Source organism: Diospyros lotus, chromosome 14 (genome assembly GCF_014633365.1).
Source record: "Diospyros lotus cultivar Yz01 chromosome 14, ASM1463336v1, whole genome shotgun sequence".
In the NCBI taxonomy this organism is placed as follows: domain Eukaryota; kingdom Viridiplantae; phylum Streptophyta; class Magnoliopsida; order Ericales; family Ebenaceae; genus Diospyros; species Diospyros lotus.
In genome coordinates this window covers 6,962,105-6,986,174 of record NC_068351.1, presented here as the reverse complement: position 1 = coordinate 6,986,174, position 24,070 = coordinate 6,962,105, and the positions used below count along the sequence as shown (strand labels likewise).

Sequence of the window (24,070 nt, the reverse complement as noted above, 5' to 3'; positions counted from 1 at the left end):
GTGTGTATCCATTCAGTAGTATTTATAATTTATATATGACAGAAAGATAAAATAGTATATAATAATTAATAAAATGAGAAAATTATATTATTAATTAGTTTTTAAATTTTATATTTCATAGTAAGTTAGTCCCTTTACTTTAGTTTTTATTGTGACAATTATTAAATTTTAATTTTTGTTTAAATTTAGTCCTTTTATTAACAAAAATTAACTTAACATACATTAATATAGTCTCAAAAATCACTTAATTACGAAATTTAGATTAATTTTAATATATTAAGTGATTTTAGAATTTATATTAACATATATGATGTCAATTTTAGTTTAAAAAATTTAATAAAAAATTAAAAGATAAACTAAATTAATGTGGAAAAACCATTATTCAATGTCATATTTAATTAGAGTTCTTATAATGAATAATTCTTAAGCGACATGTGGAAGATCCATATATTCAATAATAAGCTTTAAGAACAGAAAAAAATAAAAGAAATGAAAATTAAATAGATCTTTTTTTTAATATATTAAAAGTTTAAAAATATTTCCGATAATTAAAAATGTTTCTAAATTTCTATTCCATCCTTAACTGAAAATATGCCAATAAGAGTGGAGAAACAAAGAGAACTGTTTGACCTGATTCCATCACATCCACACCTCTCTACCCTCTCTAATGGCGGAAGAGGAAGAAGATTCGAAAGTCCACGCTCCCATCTCAAATTCTCCTTCAAAACAATCTCAACCTGTAATTCTCTCGCTCAGTTAATCTAAATATGCATCAACTTTGTATTTCTGTATATTTGTACTGTTTGGGCTTCAATCTATTTATTCATTCATCCAGTTTTCTCAATTGGTGGCAAAAGTTCCCTTTTTGAAGTATGATCTCGTGTTTATATGTGTCCTTTTTGTTTAATTTAAGTTGGTACTGAAAGAAAGTTGATCGGAATTTGATTCCATTTGTGGTATCTCATGGAGCAGTTTGTGGAGGTCATTTGCAAAAGTTCCGGGAAGAGGAGACGCTTTGCCGCCGGCACGGAGGCGGGGTTTGCATCTTCTTTGATTAACCGGAAGCTTGGTGATGATGGGCCGCCCGCGTTGTACATTGAAGCGGTGAAAGAAGAGGAGGAGTCTGTAAGCTTTGGCCCCAATTCGGTTCTCGTAAATTACGGCGATGGCTGGGAGTTGCAAACTGTTAATGAAGCACAAGGTGATTGCAAACTGTTATCAGTTTAATTGAGTAAATGTTGGAATGTTTCAAATTTTCTGGCTGTTTGATGCTCTTTCTTTTTTTGGTGGAATAAGGTACGAGAAAAAGGGATTTCGGTTACCAAACACGTGTCCCGTCTCCCATGGTATGAATTCTTGTATTGACTCTTTAAATTTTTGTGTTTCTTGGACTAGTATTTGCTTGGAGACATATTCTGATAACCATTTCAAGTTGTAGTTGGATGGGTTTATTTGTATTGGAAAATGGAGGGTAACAAAGATAAACTGATAGCAATTGGTTGTGGTGAGTCGGATGGCTTTTTCTAGGACTATATATTAAAGAAAGAACTGTCCTAAGAGCAAACCTTTTACAACTATGTACAGGAAGACCTTCAAATATATATATATATATGTAGAACTCTCTACATCTTCAAAAGCTCTTTTGTTGCTCTCCATCCTTAAAGACCACATATACAGATAGGAGTTATGTTCTGAAGTTCTTAAGCCTTTCCTTAGGAGACTCTTTGGCCAAGAAAAAAACAAAAACATTGGTGGGCATTACCCAATTTACTTTGAAGAATGCAAGAAAAGTCTTGTTTAATTGCCAGGTACTTGAGTGAGGCAAGTGGAGCCCCTTCCTCGATAAGAAGCACCAATCAACCATAACATATTTTCTCTTCTCAAGTTATCAATAGGAAGAATAGAGCTAAACCACCCCTGGCAAAGAATAGAGCTTTAACTTTGCAATTAGCCTTACATCATAGAAAGACCAGACCATTAAATTATCAACCCAGATGGGCACCAAATGTATTTGTCCCTCCCATGCTTGATAACAAACTGGTCCTCAAGTAATTCAAAGAATTCATTGCTAGTGTTGAGGATTGTGTAAAAACGCGACCAAACAATCTCACCTGTGACTAAAAGAATTGAGTCCTTTCACTCAGACATCTCTAGCTGGCAAGTGAAACTCTCATGCCCCAATGGAGGGGACTGAGACCTCTTGCCAGGGAGTCTCTGTGGGGTTTTCTTTGGGACCAGGTTAGAGATTGCGCTATTGTTAACCATGCTTGAACCCTCTCCAGAGTCTCAAGACTGCCCCTTTAGCAGTTTTAAACCTACTTATTTTTATAGCTAGATGTTTGCTTGATAGCAGGGTAGATGCCTTCCTTCCTTAGAAGAGGAGGATGGAAATGAGACCACTGTTTGGATCTCAAGAAGAATAAAAAGAATTCTGAGTTGTGGAACTTCTAAAGTAGAAGATCCCTTATAAAAGAAGCCCAACCATCATCAAAATTTGATTCTGGAACCTTAATCACTTTCAAAGAATCAGGGTTGCTGGCATTTACTGACCTCTTCAAAACAACTGCCACCATGACAAAACAAGTACATTTTTTGTATAGAAGGAATAAGTGACATTGAAGTAGGCCTTGTATTTGATTTAGATTTTATTCACTTATTTAAATGTTTAACCTCTGTCCACAATTATACTATGTTAACAAGCGCACCATTTGGTCCTTTTCTAGTACATCCAAAACTAACATAACTAGTTCACTTTTGAGTCTCTCACCCCGTTGGCTGATAATTTAAAGGACAAAAGTAATTAATTGCATCAAAAATTTATAGTGAGATATTTTTGTGTAGGACCTGAAGAAATAAGTTGGTTGCTTCTCATTTTTCTCTCTTCATCATCAGGGGTTCATTGAACAACTCAGTAAACTAAATATATATTTCATTGACAAGTGATCACTGATTGGGCCCCTTGGTAACATGGTGGGGGATAGTCAAAGAGTTGAGTATTGCATGATATAGTGTTCCCTTGAGAGAGTTATTTACACTAACAAGGATATGCATTATATATTTCTTTCTTTTTGCTTCCTGGGAGAATGAAAGGAGAGGAGTGTGTATTGTCATGTTAGGTTTTTCAGGGCAGTGCAGAAGTTTTAGTGGTTGCAAGAATTCTTTGACGTTCTTCATTGGACTTCCTGTGGTGAGGGGGCAGAGAAATGATAATGCCATGTGTAGAGAAACACACCACTTGACTTAAAAATTGTTCTGCAAGTTGCTTTCAGAAAGAGGTAAATTTCTTTCTCCTTGAAGGAATTTGGAGACCCGAAGTGCCTACCAGCAGTTCTCATTTGTTTTCTGCACCACTGCCATGGAGGCCATTTTGATTACTGATAATATGTGGAGAAGAGGAAAAGTAATTCTGTTTAGTTGTTCTTGCGTTTGAGTTCTTGTGGCATTGTGATTGTGTTCGACGTATGTAACCATTAGTTGTTGGTTGGAGCTCCTTGTTTCATGTGGAATTTCTGGTAGAGACTGCAATAGAGAGGCTTGTGAGGATATTGAAATGCCCTTTCAGGGACTGCCTTTAACCAAAAGGATAGGAGCTAAAACAGATGAGTACTGTAAAACCCGATGACTGTGTACAGTGTACTGTACAGATATATGCGCAAAAATGTATATATTATTTGAATCTCAACATCAAAAACCCTTTATTTTAATCCATCCATTGAAATGTAGCCTAGATAAGCTGGTAAGCATAATCTGCAGTTTTGAATCCATTCATTCATTAAAGACCTTTTATTTTAATCCATCCATTAAAATCCCTTTATTTTAATCTGCAGTTTTTTTTACCATTTCCTTAAGTGGAAGCACCAGCCACGTCCCGTGTGAATTTCTGCAATTGAAAAGTTCGGAAGATTTATAATATGGTGTTGAGACCTTTAATGATAGGCAACTTATCCTCTTTCTTGTCATCAATTTGCAGGGCCCGGATGACTCGCGTCGCATGAAGAAGGCAGTGCCAGTGTCACCACCACTCGATAATTATTGGTACATTGGGAAGATATTGCTGGCTTTCATTTTAATTTTTGTCATGGGTGCAGTTCTAACATTGGCTTTGGAGAATCTTCCAAGGCTAATTTTGCTAATCAACTCATCCATTTAATCGTCATTGTTGCGCAACACAACCTTTTTCTATTTTCCTTCTGGTGGAAATTTGGTTCTTGTAACATAGTATACCATAGCTTGATTGGATGAATCATTTCTATAAAGCTATTAGGATTGATAAACCAATCTATTATCATTTTAGGAAGCAACAGAGATGAGGACGGAGTTCGGGAAAAATAAGTTAAATAATACTATCGTCGGGTGAATACATCTTGAATGAATTTTATAAATTGAGACATACCCAGCATCTGTAATGGAGGGAAACTGTGAACAAGTTCACATGCAAAGTTAAAAAGGTGTTCTCGTTCGCAAGGTTTCATGCATTGTGAGGTTCAGGAAATGGTTGTTATATATGCAGGTTCATGCGTATTTTGCAAACCGGTTTATCACGACTTTAATTCATGATATCCTAGCCGTGAGTGAACTCGAGGAACAGAATATCTATCAGCTTAAACTTTTGGGCATAGAACAAAACCAAATTGGGACAAACATAATAACAGGGGCAATCATTTTTACTGGACATCCCCGATTAGGAATGCCATTTCTTGAATGTGCAACTATTTACATGCTTGACAAAGACCCTTTTGTCAAGGACCAATAATACAACATTATGCTGCTAATTGCACAGATTACCACCGCAAGTAGGATTATAAACAATGGGCCTCAAGTTTCAAGCAGACAACAATTTCTTCCAGGCCGGCTGGTGGCTGCATGAATATGTACTGCAATGCTTTGCAACTAGACCTCAGAGCTTGAAGAGCTATGATAGATTTCCTCCACACGCGCAGCGGGCACATAGACTGCATCTCGTAATGAACTGTGGGTTCGCCCATAGAAAGCATAAACCAGCACGCCGACTGCCAGCCATATTGACACACGCGTCCAAGTGGCAGCTCTGAGTATTGACATCGAAAACAAAAAATGAGCAACAGAAATGAAGAAAGCTCCCTTAACACAATATCCAGCAGTTTGTGTAATAACAGTGGGCAAATTTAAAGAATCCCACACATAACGGTCCAGAATACAAGTGACCAATGCATTTTGTTACTAATATTTTGACGCTGTATGATATAACAGCAGCAATCACACTTAACATCACTAGGTAGGGTCAGCTACATAAATTCTCTCTCCAACTATTTCAATGTTGTCTATTAGAAGAGAAAATGATGGTCTCTGTAGATAGAGGGCAGCGTTGGAATCTTATAAAATAGCTGCAAGTTTTTTAGCTCTTCCAGATCTCATATTCCAAGCAAATCAATTAAATTGTGGGATTACACTTGTTTTCTTGAAAATAAAAGGGAAGAAGAGAACAATGAAGCATTCGCACAAGGTCAGCGGGCAAAACCACAGGACATGGATTATTCCAAGGAAGCTGCCCATGAAATCAAACAAACTGCTTTCTTCTATTTTTCTTCACTATTTATATTTTTTCCCTGATGAGGTGTTTCTTCCGTTTCAGAGAAAATTCAACTTGCTATGATTCTAAAAGAAAAAAGAGAAAAATCCTTGCCAACATTCGGTCCTCTCAAGATCTTCTGCTTTCCAGGAGGAGAGCCAACATAAACACCATTTTATTCAAGAAAGATGTACTTATAGAGTGAACAGCAACGGGAACAAGAGTGAGCAGAAAACAGCAGACAGATTGACAAAGTACTCACCCGAGATTAATTAGCAAGTACAGATTGATGAGAATGCTGATTATAGGTAGGAGCGGAACAAATGGGCAAATGAAACCTGAATCAGAAATCAAAGGTTTGATCAGCATTTCTGCATTTTTCTTGCACAACTGTTTATCCTCTACTACAGAGGAAAATCATCCATGAAAACAACAACTCAGGCTATCCCACTTAACCAAGCTGAAGGTGTTAGATGTAGAGTAAAAGCAAAGTTATTCTGTGAAGTTAGATTTTAACTTGGAAAATTAGACTTTGTAAAATAAGAAAACAAACCTCCTGTGTGCCCAAAGCTATGCCTTGCATCATCTTGATCAATACAAGTGAGCACTGCCAACCCAGTTAAAAGAAGAGCACCACCAATTCCACACACGGTATACCGAAAAAAGCTGGTAATATAAACAATTAGTAAACATTTGTAACAAGACTCATAAGATAAAAATTTAGAAGAAAATAAATATACAGGACCAAAAAGAGAGACCTCCCAAAAATCATGTAGGACATGAACATGGTTTTCGATTTAGTTTTGGGAAGCTCAAAACCACATAAGATGAATATTCAACCAACCTATTTATATCCGTTCCCCAGCATCAGATGCAGCATTATAACATGCTTCACATGCAGCATTATAACACCAACCTTAACAAATTGTAGTACACGTCGTTTCAAATTCAAACCATCAATGTGACAGTTGTTGGAACACAACTATTTTCATTGACCAATGACTACCCGTTGTGTCTGAAAAGCCTTGTTTATTTTGCTACCAATGAGAGTAGTTTTATGTTTTGTTGATTGAGAAATAATCATGGAGTGACAAAAACCAACCTTGGGAGGCTCACAGTCGAAGCTGCAGATGTAATGAGAAATGCTCCTATACATGTAAACATTATGGTCCAGCCAGCAATTTTCCGCCTGTTTTCATTTATTATGCCTGCAACAATCAACGTAAAAAAATAGAACTGATTTAACATTTCAACTGAACTCTCATGTAACTAATCCAGAAAATGAATCCTATTAGGGTTAGGATGTCAATATCATGTGGTGAGTTTAACTCTACTTTCAAGCCAGGAAGTGAACAAGAAACAATCAGACATCAAAAGTGAGAAAAAACTAACCAGCTGCACGTCCTGGAATAAGAGGATAAGTAACTGGTTCCTGTCCCTTGCCTAGCCAACGTTCAGGGCTCCCCTTAGAAATTCTACAATCTTTTGAGTTTTCCACTCCAATTTCCTCAGTGGTACAATTGTATCGGGATGATACCGCATCAATTGACTCCTGAAGTGATGATGGAATTGGGACCTCATCTGGTGGGACATATCTAAGTATCAGCACGGAAATTGCCACCATAGTGAATGCTAGAAGTGTCCCCACACTGACCTGCATGAGAAGTGCCATCTTAAATTTACATTATTTTTTGAGGAACTTCAATTGGTTCTTTATTCATTAAAATACTGAAATAATATTTCAGTACTCTTAGCTAGTGTTTCGGGAAGCAAAAGAATTCAGTGACATGGACACTATACATGATAAACTCATTTTTTTAAAGGCAAGATCTAAATAGCTCTAAGGGATCCAGTTGAATCTTTGATCATTATCTGCTTCAAATATGAACCCAGAAACAATTTTGATTCTTCAAGGGCCATCTATTATCAATAAATAAAAGGTTCGAACTCCATCATTTATGTAGTTGCTAGGACAAACATCACGGAGAATGGGATATTTTCCTTAAATTGGCATAACTGAAAACTAGATTATTTTCTAGTGTAGATGGTCTATTGACCTATGCATGTAGCCTTTTATAGAACAGGAAAAAAAAAAGGGAAAAAAATAGCAGTCTCACTCAAAAGTCCAATTCTTACAGATAGTAGAAAGGAGTATTCCATTGAACACATGAATGAGCAGAAGATCATATTTGTTTATAGATGATACATACCATCCCAGCCAACTGGTCTACATCCATCAAGAATGCCAAGGTTGCTGCTATTACACCAGTCACCACTGTGCTCTTGACAGGAACTTGGGTATGTTTATTAACATCTGAGAAGAATGAGGGCAATAATCCATCTCTTGCCATTGCCATCAGTATTCGAGGCTGTGATCACATATAGACCAAGAATTCCCATGTTAGGCGTAAGAAAGATCACACACTGAAGCAAGCAAAACTGATTTCTTGAATTAGCCAAGACATTTACTTCTATAGATTGCAAAGACACAAGCAGATTAATTTTCAGCAAAATCAGAACACCCTGGCACTTCATAAGGTCCATTACTTGGTCACAACCCTATTAGTTAAATACATTGACTTAATGTCAAAGCAAAAGGATCCATGTCTTCCTCCAACACCAACCATACAACAAGTTCTTCTGTATTATGCATGTCAAATTTGGGTATATTTTGCTTCAAAATCATGGCAGCATCAATACTGAAGTTCTGCCAAACGGATGAGGTTATAAAATTGCAGATATTAAATTGCAGTTCTTTCGGAATGGAGACTAGAGATGTGTAAACTAACCTCAATAACTATAGCCATTAGGAAAATAATTCAATTCAGGATATTCTACTTTAACAGCCAACTATCATTTACAGTGTCATTCTGAAAGTTTCATAGGAGTTAAATTTCCAATAAAGTATAAAATGGAGGAAAAGAAAGGAGAAAAATAAAACAATGGAGAAAATAGAGAAGAAGAAAGCACCTAGGTGGCTACTGACACACAGAAATCTGCATTTACATGGATAGCAGAGGGTCGCACACATAAACTGATTAAATAAGAGAGAGACATCAGTCTCATTAAGTTTATATTTAAAACATTAGTGAATCTTTTTGTCTACAAGCTAAGAAGCCTGCCTCCTCAGATAGATCAAAAATGCACTTCATTCGAGAGAATAAAGATGCCCTAATCTGATGAGGTATCCTCAATCTCTAGAAAGTACCTCAATGGACCCAAGTCCTTGATCTAAAATTCTTTAGCCAACTTGGTCTCAAGGTCAAACATTTTCTGTCCAACATTTACAGTCACTGTTATGAGAACGACCTTGTTAGCCACGGGAAGGTTGCTCCCTTGTGACTGGCAGGTCATGGGTTCAAGTTGTGGAAATACTCTCATTGCAAAGCAATGGTAAAGTTGCATATTAAAATGACCCTTCCCCAACCCTCTCAAAGCGGAAAAGACCTCTATTTCCAGTCACTGCTATGTCACCCACATACACAACAAGAACAGTAATTTCATAATTACCTAAACAAAAAATTATGTAAGGTATTAAATAACATAAGGCACAGCTAATAGTGATGCACCTAATTACTCAGCCACATCATTATAAGGCCCTCCTTGAGAGCCATTTCTCATGGATCCCCCCCCCCCCCCCCCCCCCCCCCCCCCCCCGCCGATTGGATTCTTGAAAGCTCATGTGATATAACCAAGCCCCAAGCACTAATAGCCAAGCTGCCCAAACCTGATCAAATCATATAGTTGTTGCCATCCAACTAAACCAAACTAGTCTAAAGATGAGAGAAACTTCTAAGAGCCACAAAATATAGACCCATTCTCTTGACAGAAGGACACCTCAATGAAACTATAGAACTAACAAAAACTTGTTCAAGGGCCAAGAAACTTTAGAATCCTCACAAGAGGAGATATTACCAAACAAATAGACACTAAATGGAACAAAAATGACCAGGAAAAGCCCCCAAAAGATAAAAAATATTGGCTACAACTCATTGTTCTCAGCTACAAAACCCCATTTGCAACTCCTCCAAATGTGAATATCCAATGTCAAGGCTATTGTAGTCATGTTGTCAGCCCCCGTAGATCAAATTATATGCATTCCTCTGCTTCAAATAAGATTGGAAGTTTTCATGAGAAATTTAATATGGGAGTGAAGTCGTAAAAAAGGTTTCATTGATTATTTACTATAGTTTCTTCGCCATTCATATAAATAAAGGACAGGGGATCAGATTTTGATATCAATTCTTATTTCTAGAAACACAAAAGAAATAAAAGAAAGAAGAAACACACGCGAATGAAGGAAAAAGAGAGAGGAGAAACTTAGAAAGCTAATAAGAGAAAACCTATGGCCTAGATTATCACCCTTACAGATTATGTATATGTTAATGTGAAACAGAAGACAAGAATACCTCATTCTCAAAACAGCAGATCACATATTAACAAAATAAACGGACCAGTGAATAAATTTAACAATTCATTATTTGGTAACTACAAGCCATTGCCATTGCTTACTTGAGGAAGGAGTGAACCCAATAATGTTGAGCAGAGAGCAGTTGTAGCTCCAGCAGTTATAACATACCTGCAGCCAGAGTAGAGGCAAATGGAAAAAGGAATCAGCTCAGATGCCCTGGAGGTTATAGAAAAGACTAGACTGCAATACCAAAATTTAATGCATCATACATACGCTGCCCACTGCATCCCATTGCTTGCAAAGGCAGAGGAGATTGGGGTGTCAGGATCCATTGCATAGTAGGGCACTAGACCAACAATGACAATAGATACCAACATATACAATGAGCAACAAATAGATAGGGCAGCCCCTATACCCAAGGGCAAATCTCTTTGAGGATTCTTAACCTGTCAAGTTAAGATAAAATTGCAAAGTCTTAATTAATTTAAATCAAAACAATTCAATGCAACTAAGAAAAAGAATATGACCCCTCTGGATTGCATAGTGACCAGTGATTCTAAAACAGTCAAGTAAAGTAATTCTAAAGTTCTAACTTCATTGAAGTCTGAACATTTCAATATAATAAAACAAAAGGACACATGACTGGATATGGACTTGTACCTCCTCCGCAGTACTGGCAACTGAATCAAAACCAATGTATGCAAAGAAGACTGTTGCAGCCCCAGCGAGCATCCCATCTACACCAAACGGGAAATACCTATAGTAGAAACATGAAAAGAAGATAATATGAACTGTCCTAAGAAAGTTGATCATGTTAAAATATACATACATGAAAACCTAGGTCCCTTACCCAACAGAAAGTTCATAGCCAGTCCATCCAGTCTTGAAACCCAAATATCCTCCAGCAATGATGACAAAGATCATGGCACAAACATTTGCTGTTGTGACAATTGATTGTACCAAAGTGCTCTGAAGAAATTATTATAAAATTTAATTGGAGAGAAAAAAAAAGTAGTACCCACACTCAAAGCAGAGAGTATAAGGAAACATTACTTAGGTACCTCCTTGATTCCAACACACAAGAGGCCAGTTATGACAAAAACTAATAGTGCAGCACACGGGTCAACCACAATTTGAAGCCCAGGCAGAGTTTGACGAGCTAGGAATGCAGGCAAACTATCTGCACCGCCAAAAAGCAAGGCCTAGAGAGAATATGGAAAACAGATCAAATACTAGTGAAGGAGAGGGATGTATGATACTATGATTACTTTAGCCAAGCATCATAATCAAAAACTCATGTTTGCTTATCATAATGGAAATATTTATATAGAGACAATTAACCATCCAGTACTCTTGTTCATCTACATTTATCTAAAGCAAAATGCAGAACACCCACCTATGGTCGGTCAAAAAGATGATACAAATTTCTTTCACATGTACTTTTGTCCATTTAGCAATTAAGCAAAACCAGATAGCACACTATCTCATTACCTGGCAGCAGAAGGAGTCATCTTAAACCTTTTCCCCAAATTCAACAAGAACCAAGTACAAATAAAAACTAAAGTGCTCTTAACATTCTAGAAATTATAAAATATATTTCCATATCTTCATGTTAATGCTCAAGCAAAAAGGAACTCCTAATTGAACACATAAACCATCTAATATTTTTATTGATCACAAAAAAGACCTAAGATTTTCCAACAGACATGTTAAATCAAGATCCAAAAGGACAAAGTTTGATGAGAACATAAATCACTTTCTTTCCCTTCTGCAGCTTCCCAGTAATTCCAAAAGTTAACAAGAGTAGGATGAAACAAGAGAAATTTTGATTAGATGTCCATTCATTCCATAGTGGAATAATAATAATAACAATAAAGAATTTCTTCCTTAAAAGGACTGGGAAAAGGCAAAAAAATGAAAACAAGGCAAAACAAATAGCAACAACAAATGCATTAAGAAAGTAAACAAGAACTAAAAAAAAAAGGTCAAAATCCAACATTAAACAACAAAATATGAAACAAGAATAAGAAACGGTATTAAAGGAACAGCCTTTTCCATGAACCAAAGATAAAAGCAATAAATGCCATCACCATCAGGATAAGGCCAGAAATTTGAACTAATCATTAGAAATAATGCCAATACCAGATTCGGCGATATGCCACGTGCAACTGCAGAACCACCAATGGTATATTCCAATATCAGAGCCCAACCAATTAACCAAGCAACACTGCAATGAGAGAGCCGAAAATTACTGCCTGAAAGAAAAATGTAAACCTCCAAAAAAAAAAAATGCCTACATGTTCCCAGCCAAAAAAAAAAATGCATACATGTTTTGATTATCTATTCTTAAACCTCAAAACACAATGTTGAACCACAATGATTTAGAGCTTAGAACATATTTAAGCTTGCAATTTGCACCATTCAATAAAAGCCCCAATTCAAGGAGCATGATTTACTGAGGGTGTGTTTGATAGTATGGAAATTCCATGGAAAATGTCACGTCCGAGGAATTGAATTCCATCTTTGTTGTTTGATACACTGCATTTTTCATGGAATTGAATTCCATGGCACAACTCTTTAAAGCATGTTTTGGCCTATTTTCTATGAAAAATTAATTCAAGGGTGGGGGGGGGGGGGGGGGGGGGGGGGGTTGTTTTCCATGGAAGTTGGAATTGAATTTCAAGGTACAACTCTTTAAAGCATGTTTTGGCCTATTTTCCATGGAAAATTAATTCTAAGGGGGTGGTGGTTTTTGTTTTCCATGGAAGTTGGAAAATGCTTTCTTTTCCAACTACATGCAATCAAACACACTCTTGTCCACCAAGAAAAGGTGGCAGCATTACATGACCTTAAGAACTATTTTACAGCAGTATTTTTAACTCTTCAGAACTCAAGAACTATCTAAGAAGTATATATAAGAGAGAGATCTGATCAATGCTAGAGGCAAAAATGAATTACCCTTCTCCAACACATATATATGAATAATGATAAGCACTTCCAGCGGATGGGCAACGACTAGCTAGCTCCGCATAGCTGAAGGCTGAGAGAGCAGCTGCTATACCAGCTATTAGGAATGAAATGGCAAGAGCTGGCCCAGAGTGCTCCCTGGCAACCGTGCCAACAAGAATATAAACTCCAGCACCAATGGTTGATCCAATTCCTAATCCAAGGGTGTATATATTCAAAACATCAGCCATGTACATCAAGAAAACCAATTAAAAGAAAAAAACTTATAAAGTTATAATGGAAATAGTAGAAAGTAATGCCATTATTAAACCAACACAGTGGGGAATTGCATCTACAGCTATAATACAAGTACAAAGAACTGGTGGATACTTTCAGTCACAAGCCACACATGTAAATGCGAAAAATCAAAGCTAATATAATATAATAGGTAATTAGCAATTTGCTTCTCCAATACTATTCCATTTCTCAGTGTCAAACAATCTTAAACTTTAATTTTTCATTAAAGCTTGGAATTTATAATACGATTATTTATTAATGAATGTGGAGAAAAATATTGTTTATACATTAGCTTTCTAGTTGAACTAATAGTAAACTCTTAGGCAGAAATAAAGATAATAAATTATTAAACTTTATGGTAAAACACGTTTTAAGCTATAATGAACAATCATCAACCTGTTAAATTCCACTAGGTGAGGTTAGCTACATGAATTCTACCCCACCAATCATCTCTATCTTCAGCCACCTGCTCAACTTCAAACTTCGCGTTCTAATTGAACAATCAATAACAGTTAATATATGACTTACTAGAGTTCGATTTGACCTAGAATGACCGCTGATTTCCCACCGTCTTTAGTTCTGTATTTTATATAAATATATTTTTTATTTAAACACTTGATTCGTTTTAAATTTAAAAATATTTCTATCCCCTCTCAATGAATTTGACTAATTAACGTCAATATAAGAGTTGAAGGAATTAAATTAAAAAAAAAACATATAAATCCATAACTAACAGTGAAAAATAGGCAAAACAGGAGAGACAATTCGATGGTTTACCTTAAAATAAATTAGCATCAGAAAAGCTCAAAGTAGAAGAGGATGGAAGGTGATAAAGGCTATGCCAAATGAATGCATAGAAAAATATATACTACGATCAAGCAAAAACAAAAATCAATGTTTTTAAGTCCTTTTAGCAAGCCATCAGTGAAGAACGAACACCAGAGCCCACTATTTTGGCCTCCAAGGAAGAAATGTAAAGTTCAAATATTACAGAAATAAAACAGAATCTCATCACTACAATTTGTGTAGAGATCGAGACCTGAAACTCAAAAAAAGGCAGGCAAAACACAGAAACACTCTGCTTTCCGCTGGAAATGGACATAAAGATGTCTTCTTTCATAGGGGGGAAGAAACAGAAAAGAAAAGCCACAAAACCCAGATCAAATCAAAGAAGAAACAAAACAAAAACTATAAAAGCAATCACCTATGGCAATCAGATGAGGCACAGACAAGGCCTTGGCCAATTGATGGTGACCAGACCCGGAGGACTTGGAGTGAATCGAATCAACCCGTTTCCTTTTCACCAAACCCTTGAACCCAGAAGCCCATGAACCCTGTTGTGAATCAGCAACAAAACCCATGAAACAAAGAGGGGATTGAATGAATTCTGAGAAAGAAACAATTTTGTGGGTCAATATTATCCCAGACAAAGCTTCGGCCTGGCAGTCTTAGTTTATGCTTTTCTTGAAGCAAAATCTAGAAGCAGCGCAAAGATAGGGGCCGAAAGAAGAAGTAATTAAGTAGCAGCCCGCGTCCCTCAGATTCTTCTAGGAGATCGGAGGGGGCGTCCGCTTTTTGCAGGAGACCAGAGACGGCGGCGCAGAATCCTCAGGGAATCGGCCCCTTCTAGTTGGAGAGAGGAGAAAAAGGAGGCCGGCAGGGCAGTGGGCTTGAATTGAAATCAATTATTATATTGAATTGAATATTGTAATTGCTGCCTGTCGATGATTTATTCTTGTTTCCAATGCAACATAAGGCGCTCGATGACTCGGGTTCATAGATTTACAGTTGGAAGGCCCACATTCTTACTTCTGACACAATTAAAGCTGTGTTTGGATTTGCGTCTGCTAGAGAAATGGTTAAAGAAATGGTATCAATAATTTATATGACATGGTCCAATAATTAGCCTTTAGGGTTTGTTTGGTTTTACATATATAAGGAAAAGAAAAATAAAATAAATAATAATAATAATAATAATAATAATCCCAGAACATAGCACAAGTGATAAAGCTAATAAGTTTCTTTAGGGGTAACAAAAAATTAATTCTTGATAAAGACAAAAATATATCATTTAGTAAAAATTAATTGTATATTCATTTAAGAGTTTATAAGTTTATGACCATATTCAATTTATTTAGAGACTATATTAGGGAGAAGATCGGTCTCTTTCAAAAATAGGCTAGCGAAGCCCAAATACTTGAGCTATCAAAAAAAATAATAAAATGAAATTTTTCATATTTCATTTCAAAAGGGAAGAAAGAAAAATTAAATAAAAAATGAAATAACTCTTTCTTATTTCCTTGCTTCCCTATCTAACCTCATCCACCTTAAAACCAAACAAAACAATATACATGGGAACCTTTTTAACTATCTTTTTTCTTTATTTGGTTTTATAAAGAGATAAGTGAAATCAAGTTCTTTTTTATTCGATTCCAAATGAAAAACTAACGGAAAAGATAAATTAAAATAAAAAAGGAACAAAAATTGACATTTTTCTTATAGAAAAATGGTATCACAATTCGTTAAGAAATATTTTATTTGAAAGAGTTAATAAAATAAACTGTTACCTATTTTTTTCTGTTCCCCCGCCCCCACAAATAGTGAGTCAACAATATACAATATATATATATAAGGTTGTGTTTGTTAATATTGAACTGTTTAAAAACTAAATTCAAACATAATTTTGAAATTTGAAACCGTCAACTTCAAACTTTGATTTTGAATATATAGCTTAATTAGTATTTGGCATGAATAAGTACTCATTTGCACATCTAATTAGTTTTGACACTTCGTATACAGGAAAGAATTAAGAAGAATATTTCAAGATTTGAACTTGTGTTTGTATTATTAGGTTTGAAAATAATAACTGAATAAATCAAAAGAATATGGGTTTTTTCCTCACTACATAAATTTACTTGGTAAAATATTTGTCTTATTTGGTCTGATTCAAATAACAAAGTACAAGTACAATACAACTCTCTAATTATAACTTAATTGTTTGTAAATTCTAGTCAAATTTGCAAACCCCATGGTCAAATCATAAAATTCAAAAGTCTATTCTGAGAATTATTCAGCTGTCAAATTTACATGAGTTGGTTGGTTTGAATTTTGGAGCAGCCTTAATAATTGAAGGGGGGGGGGGGGGGGGGGGGGAATTATTAAGGGGACGACCCCACATTCCCCCCCACGTCTGGGAATATCCATAAGAGTGGATACAGATATATATGTATTAATTTGCATTTAATTACAACACATCAAAAATAATAATTGATGAAGAGCCAAATCAATCTCCCAGGAGGTGACTGCGAATGTGAAAAGCATAATATGCATTGCATGGGAAAGAGTCCAAGTTCAGACGGTACCATGCGTCATTCCTTTTGCCACAAAGTAAAAGGGTGCGTCATATTGACAAGAACGTCTATAGTTTATCTTGAAAAGCAACACTTTTCCCAATTTAAGAGATAAATTTGTTTGGGTTCTGTTAGTGTAAATTAGGATTCACATCAATAAATTTTTAGATTTAATTTCTTATTTTGTATAGTAAAATAAAATATTTATCTATAATTTATTTTATTTATCAAAATCGAGGACATGAATAATGAAGACCACACAAAAATAAGTATCTCAAGAGATAAAGTTAAAATCAGGCTTATGAAAGTAAAAAAATATCAAGACATCTTTCCCCCCACATGGTGTAGTGCTAAAATATTTAGAGATTCACATAAAATATCGAGGTTCAAATCAATACAATAATTTAAAAGACATAATTATTATTGGAAGACTATAAGATTGGAAGACAAATCTCGCATGGATTGCACTGCATATCCAATTATGAGCAATATCGGACCTGAGATTTGGGGGCCTTGAGGCGAAATCTAAAAATGGACCCCCGAATCATAGAGTACATTTAAATTTTCTTTTGTCAGATTCAGCCAACATCAATAAAGCCAAGTTAGCCAGCATCAATAAAATAGACATAGGCAAGCTATCAAATAATCCAAATCTCCGAATATATCACAAACGAAACGAAATGAAAATGATTCGTGAAAGAGAAATTGACCGCTGAAAGTGAAAGTTGAAACTAAGCTAAGTAGATCTGGATTCTTTTGGAGAAGCAGATCTGTAATATCCCAAAAAAAAAAGAAATTGAAAATGATAATAATGATAATAGGGATAATTATATAACTATAATAAATCAAATTAATTTAAATTAATTAAATTAATGTTTTAATTTGAGGCGGTGCGCGTGTGTTGGTGTGCTATACATCAAAAGAAATTGAAGCTTCTTGAAGCTTCTGGCCGTGAAGCAGAGAAAAGAAGAACAGAGAGTGAGCAGAGGAGCAGAAAGAGAGAGCGCTGGGAGATTGGGGAGGGGGTGCGGCCGAGTGAAGAAAAAGCCGCGAGAGAGAGAGATCGAGAATGAGAGAGAGGGAGAGACCGAGAGAGGGAGAGAGAGGCGAGGTGTAGAGCGGCCATGGGAGCTGGCCGAGAGCTCGGCCATGGCAGCCGAGCACCCAGCCGCGGCCATGGGTAAGCGAAGCAGCAGGGCGGCGGGCGGATAGGCGCGGTGGCGCGCGGTGATGGCCGGAGGCAGGCCCGGCGACCAGCGGAGGGCCGGATGGCGAAGGCCGGCCGCGGCCATGCGCTGTTGCAGGCTGCCTGGGTGCGTGGGGAAGACGATGAACAGGAGTGGCCGCTGGGAGAAGAACAGAGGAGAGGAAGAAAGGAAGAAGAAGGAGAAGAAGAAAGGAAGAAGAAGAAAAGGAAGAAGAAAGGAAAGAAGAAGAGAAGAAGGAGAAGGAGAAGGCGCTGGAGCGTGGGCGCGGAAGAAGAAGAAGAAGAAGAAGAAAAAAGGAGAAGAAAATAAAAGAAGAGGAAAAATATGAAAAATAAAGGGATTTTGGAATTTTTCGGCAGAGGAAGTGATCAGGTACGTGGGTAAAAATTAGTAGAAGTACTACGTGTTTAAATTATAAATTTTACGCGATTAAAATTAATTAATTTGGGTCCCGATTGTGTTATTTGTTAGGAAATGATTTAATTTGCATCGGGAGCTTGAGAGAGGTCGGAATCAGCTAGTTTCAGGCAAGTTCCTAATCATTTCCTCGTATTCCTTAATTCCCGTGAGAAACCCTGTGATTTCTCGTATTTTATACCCTCCATTTGTCTGTTTTGATTCGTTTATTACTTATGAAATTTTGAGTCGTTCGATTTAAATTTAATTTATTAAGCTGGCTTCAAGGATTTTATTAGCGTGATTTAATTTAAAATAAATATGAGACTCGTTGAGATTTTAATTGTGGTGTGCTTACGTGGGATTTTAGACGGCTAAATTAATTGTATTACACGGTAGATTTATTTAATTAAAACTGCGATTTTATTTATTGCCAGCGAGCATTTTACTTCGCAGCGGGTGTGCAATAAAAGCAAGGAACGACCGTGTAAAGGCAAGTTCTTAACCCTCTCTTCTTGATCTTTAATTCCCATGAAACACCCCGTGATTTCCTGTACTTTATTCTCTCCCTTACTTTAATTCGGCTCCTAACCTTATTTGTTAAATTATTATTCATTTGTTCTAATTTAAATTAAATTCGAGGCTTCTATAATTTTATCCGTTGTGAGCCTACGGGGGTTTGTACCGCCCCCACTCCTTTCGGGAATGATGCTGAACCAGTTTGGGGACTAGGTTCCTAGACGTGAGGGTTTAATTACGATTTTATTGGATTTACTTACAGTTTTTCTCAAATTTATTTATGGTTCGGTTAGAGCTATCGAGCAGTGGGGCAAGGGTCGGTTGTTGGTGACGTTGGGGTAGACTATGGTACGGCCCTGATGTGGACCGTCGGGTGGACACCCCTAGTCACTGGCCGTTGACCAGTGCCGGGCACTGTTGACTAGCTCTGCCGGTATGTGATTTACTGCATGATTAGATACATTGTATTACTGTTCATGATTTGATATGCACATGGGTACGGGATGCATGTTGGGATATTCATTTATTGAGTATGCTTGGACACGGACATTCTAGTTTGGTTAGGTTGCATCCACCGCGAGCATATGCATGGCGTGTGGTTTACTATGTGGGCGGAGCATGGCCTGATGCCTGGATGTATGGGCGCCTTGTATCACGTTGATGCTCACTACGCCATTGCATTTCTATGTGCATTGCATGGATACTGGTAGTATTTAGTTCTCGGACGGGAGTACCGTTCCGAGGGAGCCTATGGCTCGGTTGTCGGGAGTACCGACGGATACAGATGACGGGAGTACCGGCCTGGGACAGCGCGCGCAGGTTTGTTGCAGATATTTGTTGCCTTTCAGGGCAGCGGCAGGTTGGTATGGGACTTGGGTGCCAAGTGTCTTATGTGGGCCCCAAGGACCGGTATGTGCTTTTATTTTGTTATGCTATTGAGCTGTTGTGTTGTAGTGTCTCATGGCTTGTGTGTACCTGGGGGTTTATTTTGGGGAGAGTTTTCTGGTTATACTCAGCCTACAGCCTTTCTTTTCCTTATGCTTGCTGAGTCTCTCGACTCACCTTGCTTTCCATCATTCCAGGTAGTGGCGACGTGGGCCATAGCAAGGGAGTCAGCTTTAACGGCAGAGTCGGTGTGGTGTACAGGCAGTCTCGTCAATCCCTATCCACTCTGATGTCTAAGTAGAATTTGCTCTATTATTTTGTACTGTGCCAGGTGTTTTCTCGAGTCTTGTGTATGTCGGCACAGGAGTTTGTGTTTATTTATTTATCTTGTGACCGCTGTATTAGCGGGGTACCCATAGTGCATGCATGTCTTGAGCTTTGCTTCCGCTGTTCTCATTTTTGTGTATGCATGCCGGGGTGGTCTTTGTCTGGTGTCTCATTCTTTTCTCCTCCCGTAGGCGCTCCCGTTCGGGTAGTCCGGGTGGCTGGGATATCCGGGCGGGGGTGCTTACAAGATCTGCTTTAAGGACTAGACCGAATCTGAGGCATCAAGCGGTCAAGCTGAAGCGACTGTCGACTGAGAGTGAGGTAGCGAGGAGCGAGCCACCGGTGACCGGCCACAAGGGCGAGCGACCGCCAACGCCGACCGAGCAGCAAGAGGCAAGAAAGCGAGGCCGAAGGGCAACGATCTGACGAAGCAGCGAAAGGAGAGAGAGGCAGCGAGAGCAAGGGCAAGCCACCGATCGACTGACGACAAAGGCGAGGCGTGAGGATGAGGACGATGGAAGGACTTACAGAGCGAGAGAGGGCTGCAAAAGCGAGAATGAGAGGGCGAAAAGGGCAGGGGTGAACGCAAAGCTTTGAGAGGGAGGGGGTAAACCGTGGACGACTGGGCCCTTACCAAAAAGGGGAGTTCTAATTTATGGGCCCCCAAATACATTAATTTTTATGGACCCTGAGGCAGCTGCCTCATGGCCTCATGGAAAGTCCGGCCCTACTTATGAGTACATATATAAATTGTGCCTATATCTTAATTTACTCAAAAAGTACATCAGAAAAAATCGTCTCTAAAGATTAATCAGGCGAAACTCGAATATCCCAAATAAATAAATAAAAACATCTTATTCTTTTTATTTTTTAACAAATTTAAAGATGCTAAATTTTTTATGTTAGATATGTAACTCTTCTCTCTCTCTTATTAATTTAATTTCTGTATTTAATTTTTTTTGTTAAATAAATGACACTGGCATGGGTTTTAGACTTTAGTTGGATAACCTTATTTTGAGTTCTGTCTTTATCTTTTATTGGGTTGACAAACGATGATGATGAGATTAATTAATTTTGAGTAATAGACAAACTTAGAAAAATAAAAAATAAAAAAAAATCAGAGAATTATTAAACAAAAGGCTAGTCAAAGTCAAACTTGGATATTGATTCAAGTTTACAAGGATTGTAAGTTTGACAAGAATAATAAAAAATGGTACGTTGAGTAGAGTGCACGTTTTCATGTTGGTTTTTTCCTTCTTTCTTGTACTGTGCATTAAAATGTTAAAAAGACGTGGGAGATGTGACAAATATATATATATATATAATAATATTAAAAATATGAATTATGTAACATCTTTTTATCATTGTTTTTTTTTCATCTAATACCTTCTCTTATAAAAATATGATACATAATTAATAACATTATAGTATTAACTCATAATATTATCATCAGTCATGACTCTTAATATTATTTTCGATGTTCAAGTTATCTAAATTGCATAAATGTGATGTTTCAAAATTAGTAAATGAATCGAGCGACCCATGGACTTGCCCTATCGACTTGCCTCTCAATCTAGCCCAATTCGACCCGATATTGTAGCAAACAGGTGGGGGCGAGCCTAGTGCTTTGTGGCTCACAGCCTGGCTCAACCCACCAAAAATGAGGGTGGCCTTGCTCGGCCCGCCTTGACTAGTTTATTAAAGGTCATAGGATAGTGCTAAGGCCTCATTTTTTATTGCTTGCCTAACTCGACTCGCTTCCCTCATGAGTCAAATTCAACATGACCCACAAAATGGATGGGCCAAACAAGAGGCCAGTTGGGTGGCTTGCCCGCCCATTTCCCAACTCTATCTCAAATCTTAACCCAAAGGCCATTCTCATAATAATAATAATATTAATTGGGTTTCATCTTTATTCAGTCTCTCCAATGTTCATATATTGGTTTCATAAAATTAAATGAAGTTTAAAATTTAGGATTTGCTACGTTTATTCGGTATGTTTATATATAGAAGGAATACCAAACTCATTCTCACAAACCAGCCATTCACCAAAAATCAATTATTAATCCAACAATAATGACTGAATAACTATAAATTCACTAATTTGATCGATAACTTAGCCATCAAAATGATAGTGATAACAAATAAATGTTGGTAAATTTGATATTTTAAATTTGAACTACGCGGGTTTTAGGACTTTTTCCTTTTTAAGTTTTCTATCATATTTTGTTAAGTTTAAGAAATGTATTAGGTAGTGATATCGACGTCACATAAGTCTAGTAACGAATCAATGGACTCATGATACTTAAATATTATCAAACTCTGTAACTATCATTAGATTATCAATTACATTATATATAACTTTATGGATAAAATAACAAGTTGAGTATGATTTAATAACAATATATGCAGTGTCCCTTTGTTTATCCTAACATTATCCTTACTAAAAAAAAAAGTTGATAGTTTATCTGTTAAATTGCTAATTTAAAAATGGATATATTAAAATAATTTCATCATATAAATATATATATTAATAGTGACTATTAAAATTTAAAAAATATTAAAAATCATGAATAATTTTCATAATTACACACTAATTAAAAACACAAAAGAAAACTAAGATTAAAAATTTCAAGACAAGGAAATGGTAGAATATTTAAATCTTCATTTTGTTCTTTTTCCTTCTTTATATTTCTACAAAACCTAATTTGTATCTCCATAAAGAGAGAGAGAAAGAGAGGGAAATGTTTAAAATTATGAACCATTTAATACTTGTAAATAAAAATTAACATCACTGATTTTTTTTGTGAACTAAGAAAGTGAATAAAATCAAATAAATAAGTAAATTGATTGATTTTGACTGATTTATGCATATTATTGTATTAAATTTTAATTAAACTTAACTGACTAGACAATTAATTCACAATCCAACTGATCTAATTTGATTTAAATGTACAAAATGTAAACATGAAAACATCATTAAAAACATTAAATTAAGTATCAAAATACCATTTCTGATTTAAACAAGGATAGGATCCTGCCTCACACCAGCTGCTTTTACCGACAGTGGGGGGGTGCGCAGGCTGAGACTGGCATTCCAATATCACATGATATATGATAATGATATGCTTAACATGCAGTTGGGCGGGTCCGCCGGTGGCCCACCTTCTGAAATGCCTCTGATTCCTATACTAAAAGTTTCCTTAAAATAATCATTGTAGTAAAATCATTAACTTGTATGATTTTACATTTTGCATGAGATGGCAGTGGGCGGCTAGCTATTGTCTGAAATGTGATCATTGAGGCCAGCAATAGCCATGGCCATGCCGACATTTGTACCTTCATGAAAGGAAAAGCAGTGTTTTCCAAATTATATAACGTGAAAGTTAAGTTTCTTTTTATTAGTTTAAATGGGTATTAAATGTTAAATATTAAAATTTATTAAAAATTTACTGAAATCCTAAATGAATGGAGAAGCCCACTGGCCACTGCATCTTTTACCCTTCATCCATACTGATCTGCTCCTCAAGATGATGTGTCAGTGGGTGGCGGCCGGTGTGATGAATTGAGTTTTTAATTTAATTTATGAATGGATTCATTCATTTCACCATTGAGAGTTACAAGGAGGTGTGGAGATGGACAACATCCTTTGTCTTGGAGCATAGAGGAAGGAGACAGGGACTTGCTTGTGAAGGTGCTACAACTTCCATTCATATTCATCCTTCTCTCGAGAAATATTAACAAAGCTGCTGCCTGCTGGCGTGTGCTTAGGCAGGCAGTGGACTGTGGACAGTTGGGGATGGGCTACTATTTCCAATTCCCATCCTCAAGGAGGAGAAGGCGACAAACCCAGTATGGCCATGGCCATGGGTAACAGATATCTTTAATTATAGCACTGCTAGGCTACCTGCATGTAACAATATATACATACATATATATGTATGTTGTCAGCCCACTACTGGATTAACTACTACTCCCACTTCAGGGACTGTTTTAGATACTAATTGGCCAGAAGAATCATCCAGATTTTTCATTCCAAGTAAATATCACACACACACACACACGGCATTCTATCTATCTATCTACTGGATTAACTACTCCCACTTCAAGGACCACTTTAGATACTAATTGGCCAGAAGAATCATCCAGATTTTTCATTCTAAGTAAACATCACACACACACG

At 36.8% G+C, this 24,070-nt stretch overlaps 2 protein-coding genes across 2 annotated transcripts; one reads left to right on the top strand and one right to left on the bottom strand.

The window, feature by feature from the left end:
• The first annotated feature begins 609 nt into the window (after window positions 1–609).
• LOC127790068 (uncharacterized) lies at window positions 610–4,278 on the top strand. The gene is made up of 4 exons (XM_052319344.1): window positions 610–739; window positions 973–1,201; window positions 1,297–1,346; window positions 3,971–4,278. The coding sequence occupies exons 1-4, from the start codon at window positions 668–670 to the stop codon at window positions 4,148–4,150; spliced, it is 531 nt and encodes a 176-aa protein (XP_052175304.1). The 5' UTR covers window positions 610–667; the 3' UTR covers window positions 4,151–4,278.
• A 353-nt stretch (window positions 4,279–4,631) lies between these two features.
• Window positions 4,632–14,908, bottom strand: LOC127790067 (cationic amino acid transporter 2, vacuolar-like). Its single transcript, XM_052319343.1, has 14 exons — window positions 14,407–14,908; window positions 12,918–13,119; window positions 12,102–12,186; window positions 11,021–11,161; window positions 10,810–10,928; window positions 10,620–10,716; window positions 10,233–10,405; window positions 10,061–10,127; window positions 7,759–7,917; window positions 6,941–7,202; window positions 6,651–6,756; window positions 6,102–6,214; window positions 5,811–5,886; window positions 4,632–5,047 (listed from the first exon to the last, which is right to left on the bottom strand). The coding sequence occupies exons 1-14, from the start codon at window positions 14,561–14,563 to the stop codon at window positions 4,891–4,893; spliced, it is 1,914 nt and encodes a 637-aa protein (XP_052175303.1). The 5' UTR covers window positions 14,564–14,908; the 3' UTR covers window positions 4,632–4,890.
• Window positions 14,909–24,070: the final 9,162 nt, after the last annotated feature.

Bases quoted from the DNA above. Each gene is read 5' to 3' on its own strand.
- LOC127790067 (XM_052319343.1), bottom strand. From the start codon at position 14,563: ATGGGTTTTGTTGCTGATTCACAACAGGGTTCATGGGCTTCTGGGTTC. The intron at 10,128-10,232 runs GTATGTATGATG...CTCTGGCTGCAG, and splicing joins AATGGGATGCAGTGGGCAGC to GTATGTTATAACTGCTGGAG. The intron at 5,887-6,101 runs GTTTGTTTTCTT...TTTCTGATTCAG, and splicing joins TAGCTTTGGGCACACAGGAG to GTTTCATTTGCCCATTTGTT.
- LOC127790068 (XM_052319344.1), top strand. From the start codon at position 668: ATGGCGGAAGAGGAAGAAGATTCGAAAGTCCACGCTCCCATCTCAAAT. The intron at 740-972 runs GTAATTCTCTCG...CTCATGGAGCAG, and splicing joins CTTCAAAACAATCTCAACCT to TTTGTGGAGGTCATTTGCAA. The intron at 1,202-1,296 runs GTGATTGCAAAC...TGGTGGAATAAG, and splicing joins AACTGTTAATGAAGCACAAG to GTACGAGAAAAAGGGATTTC.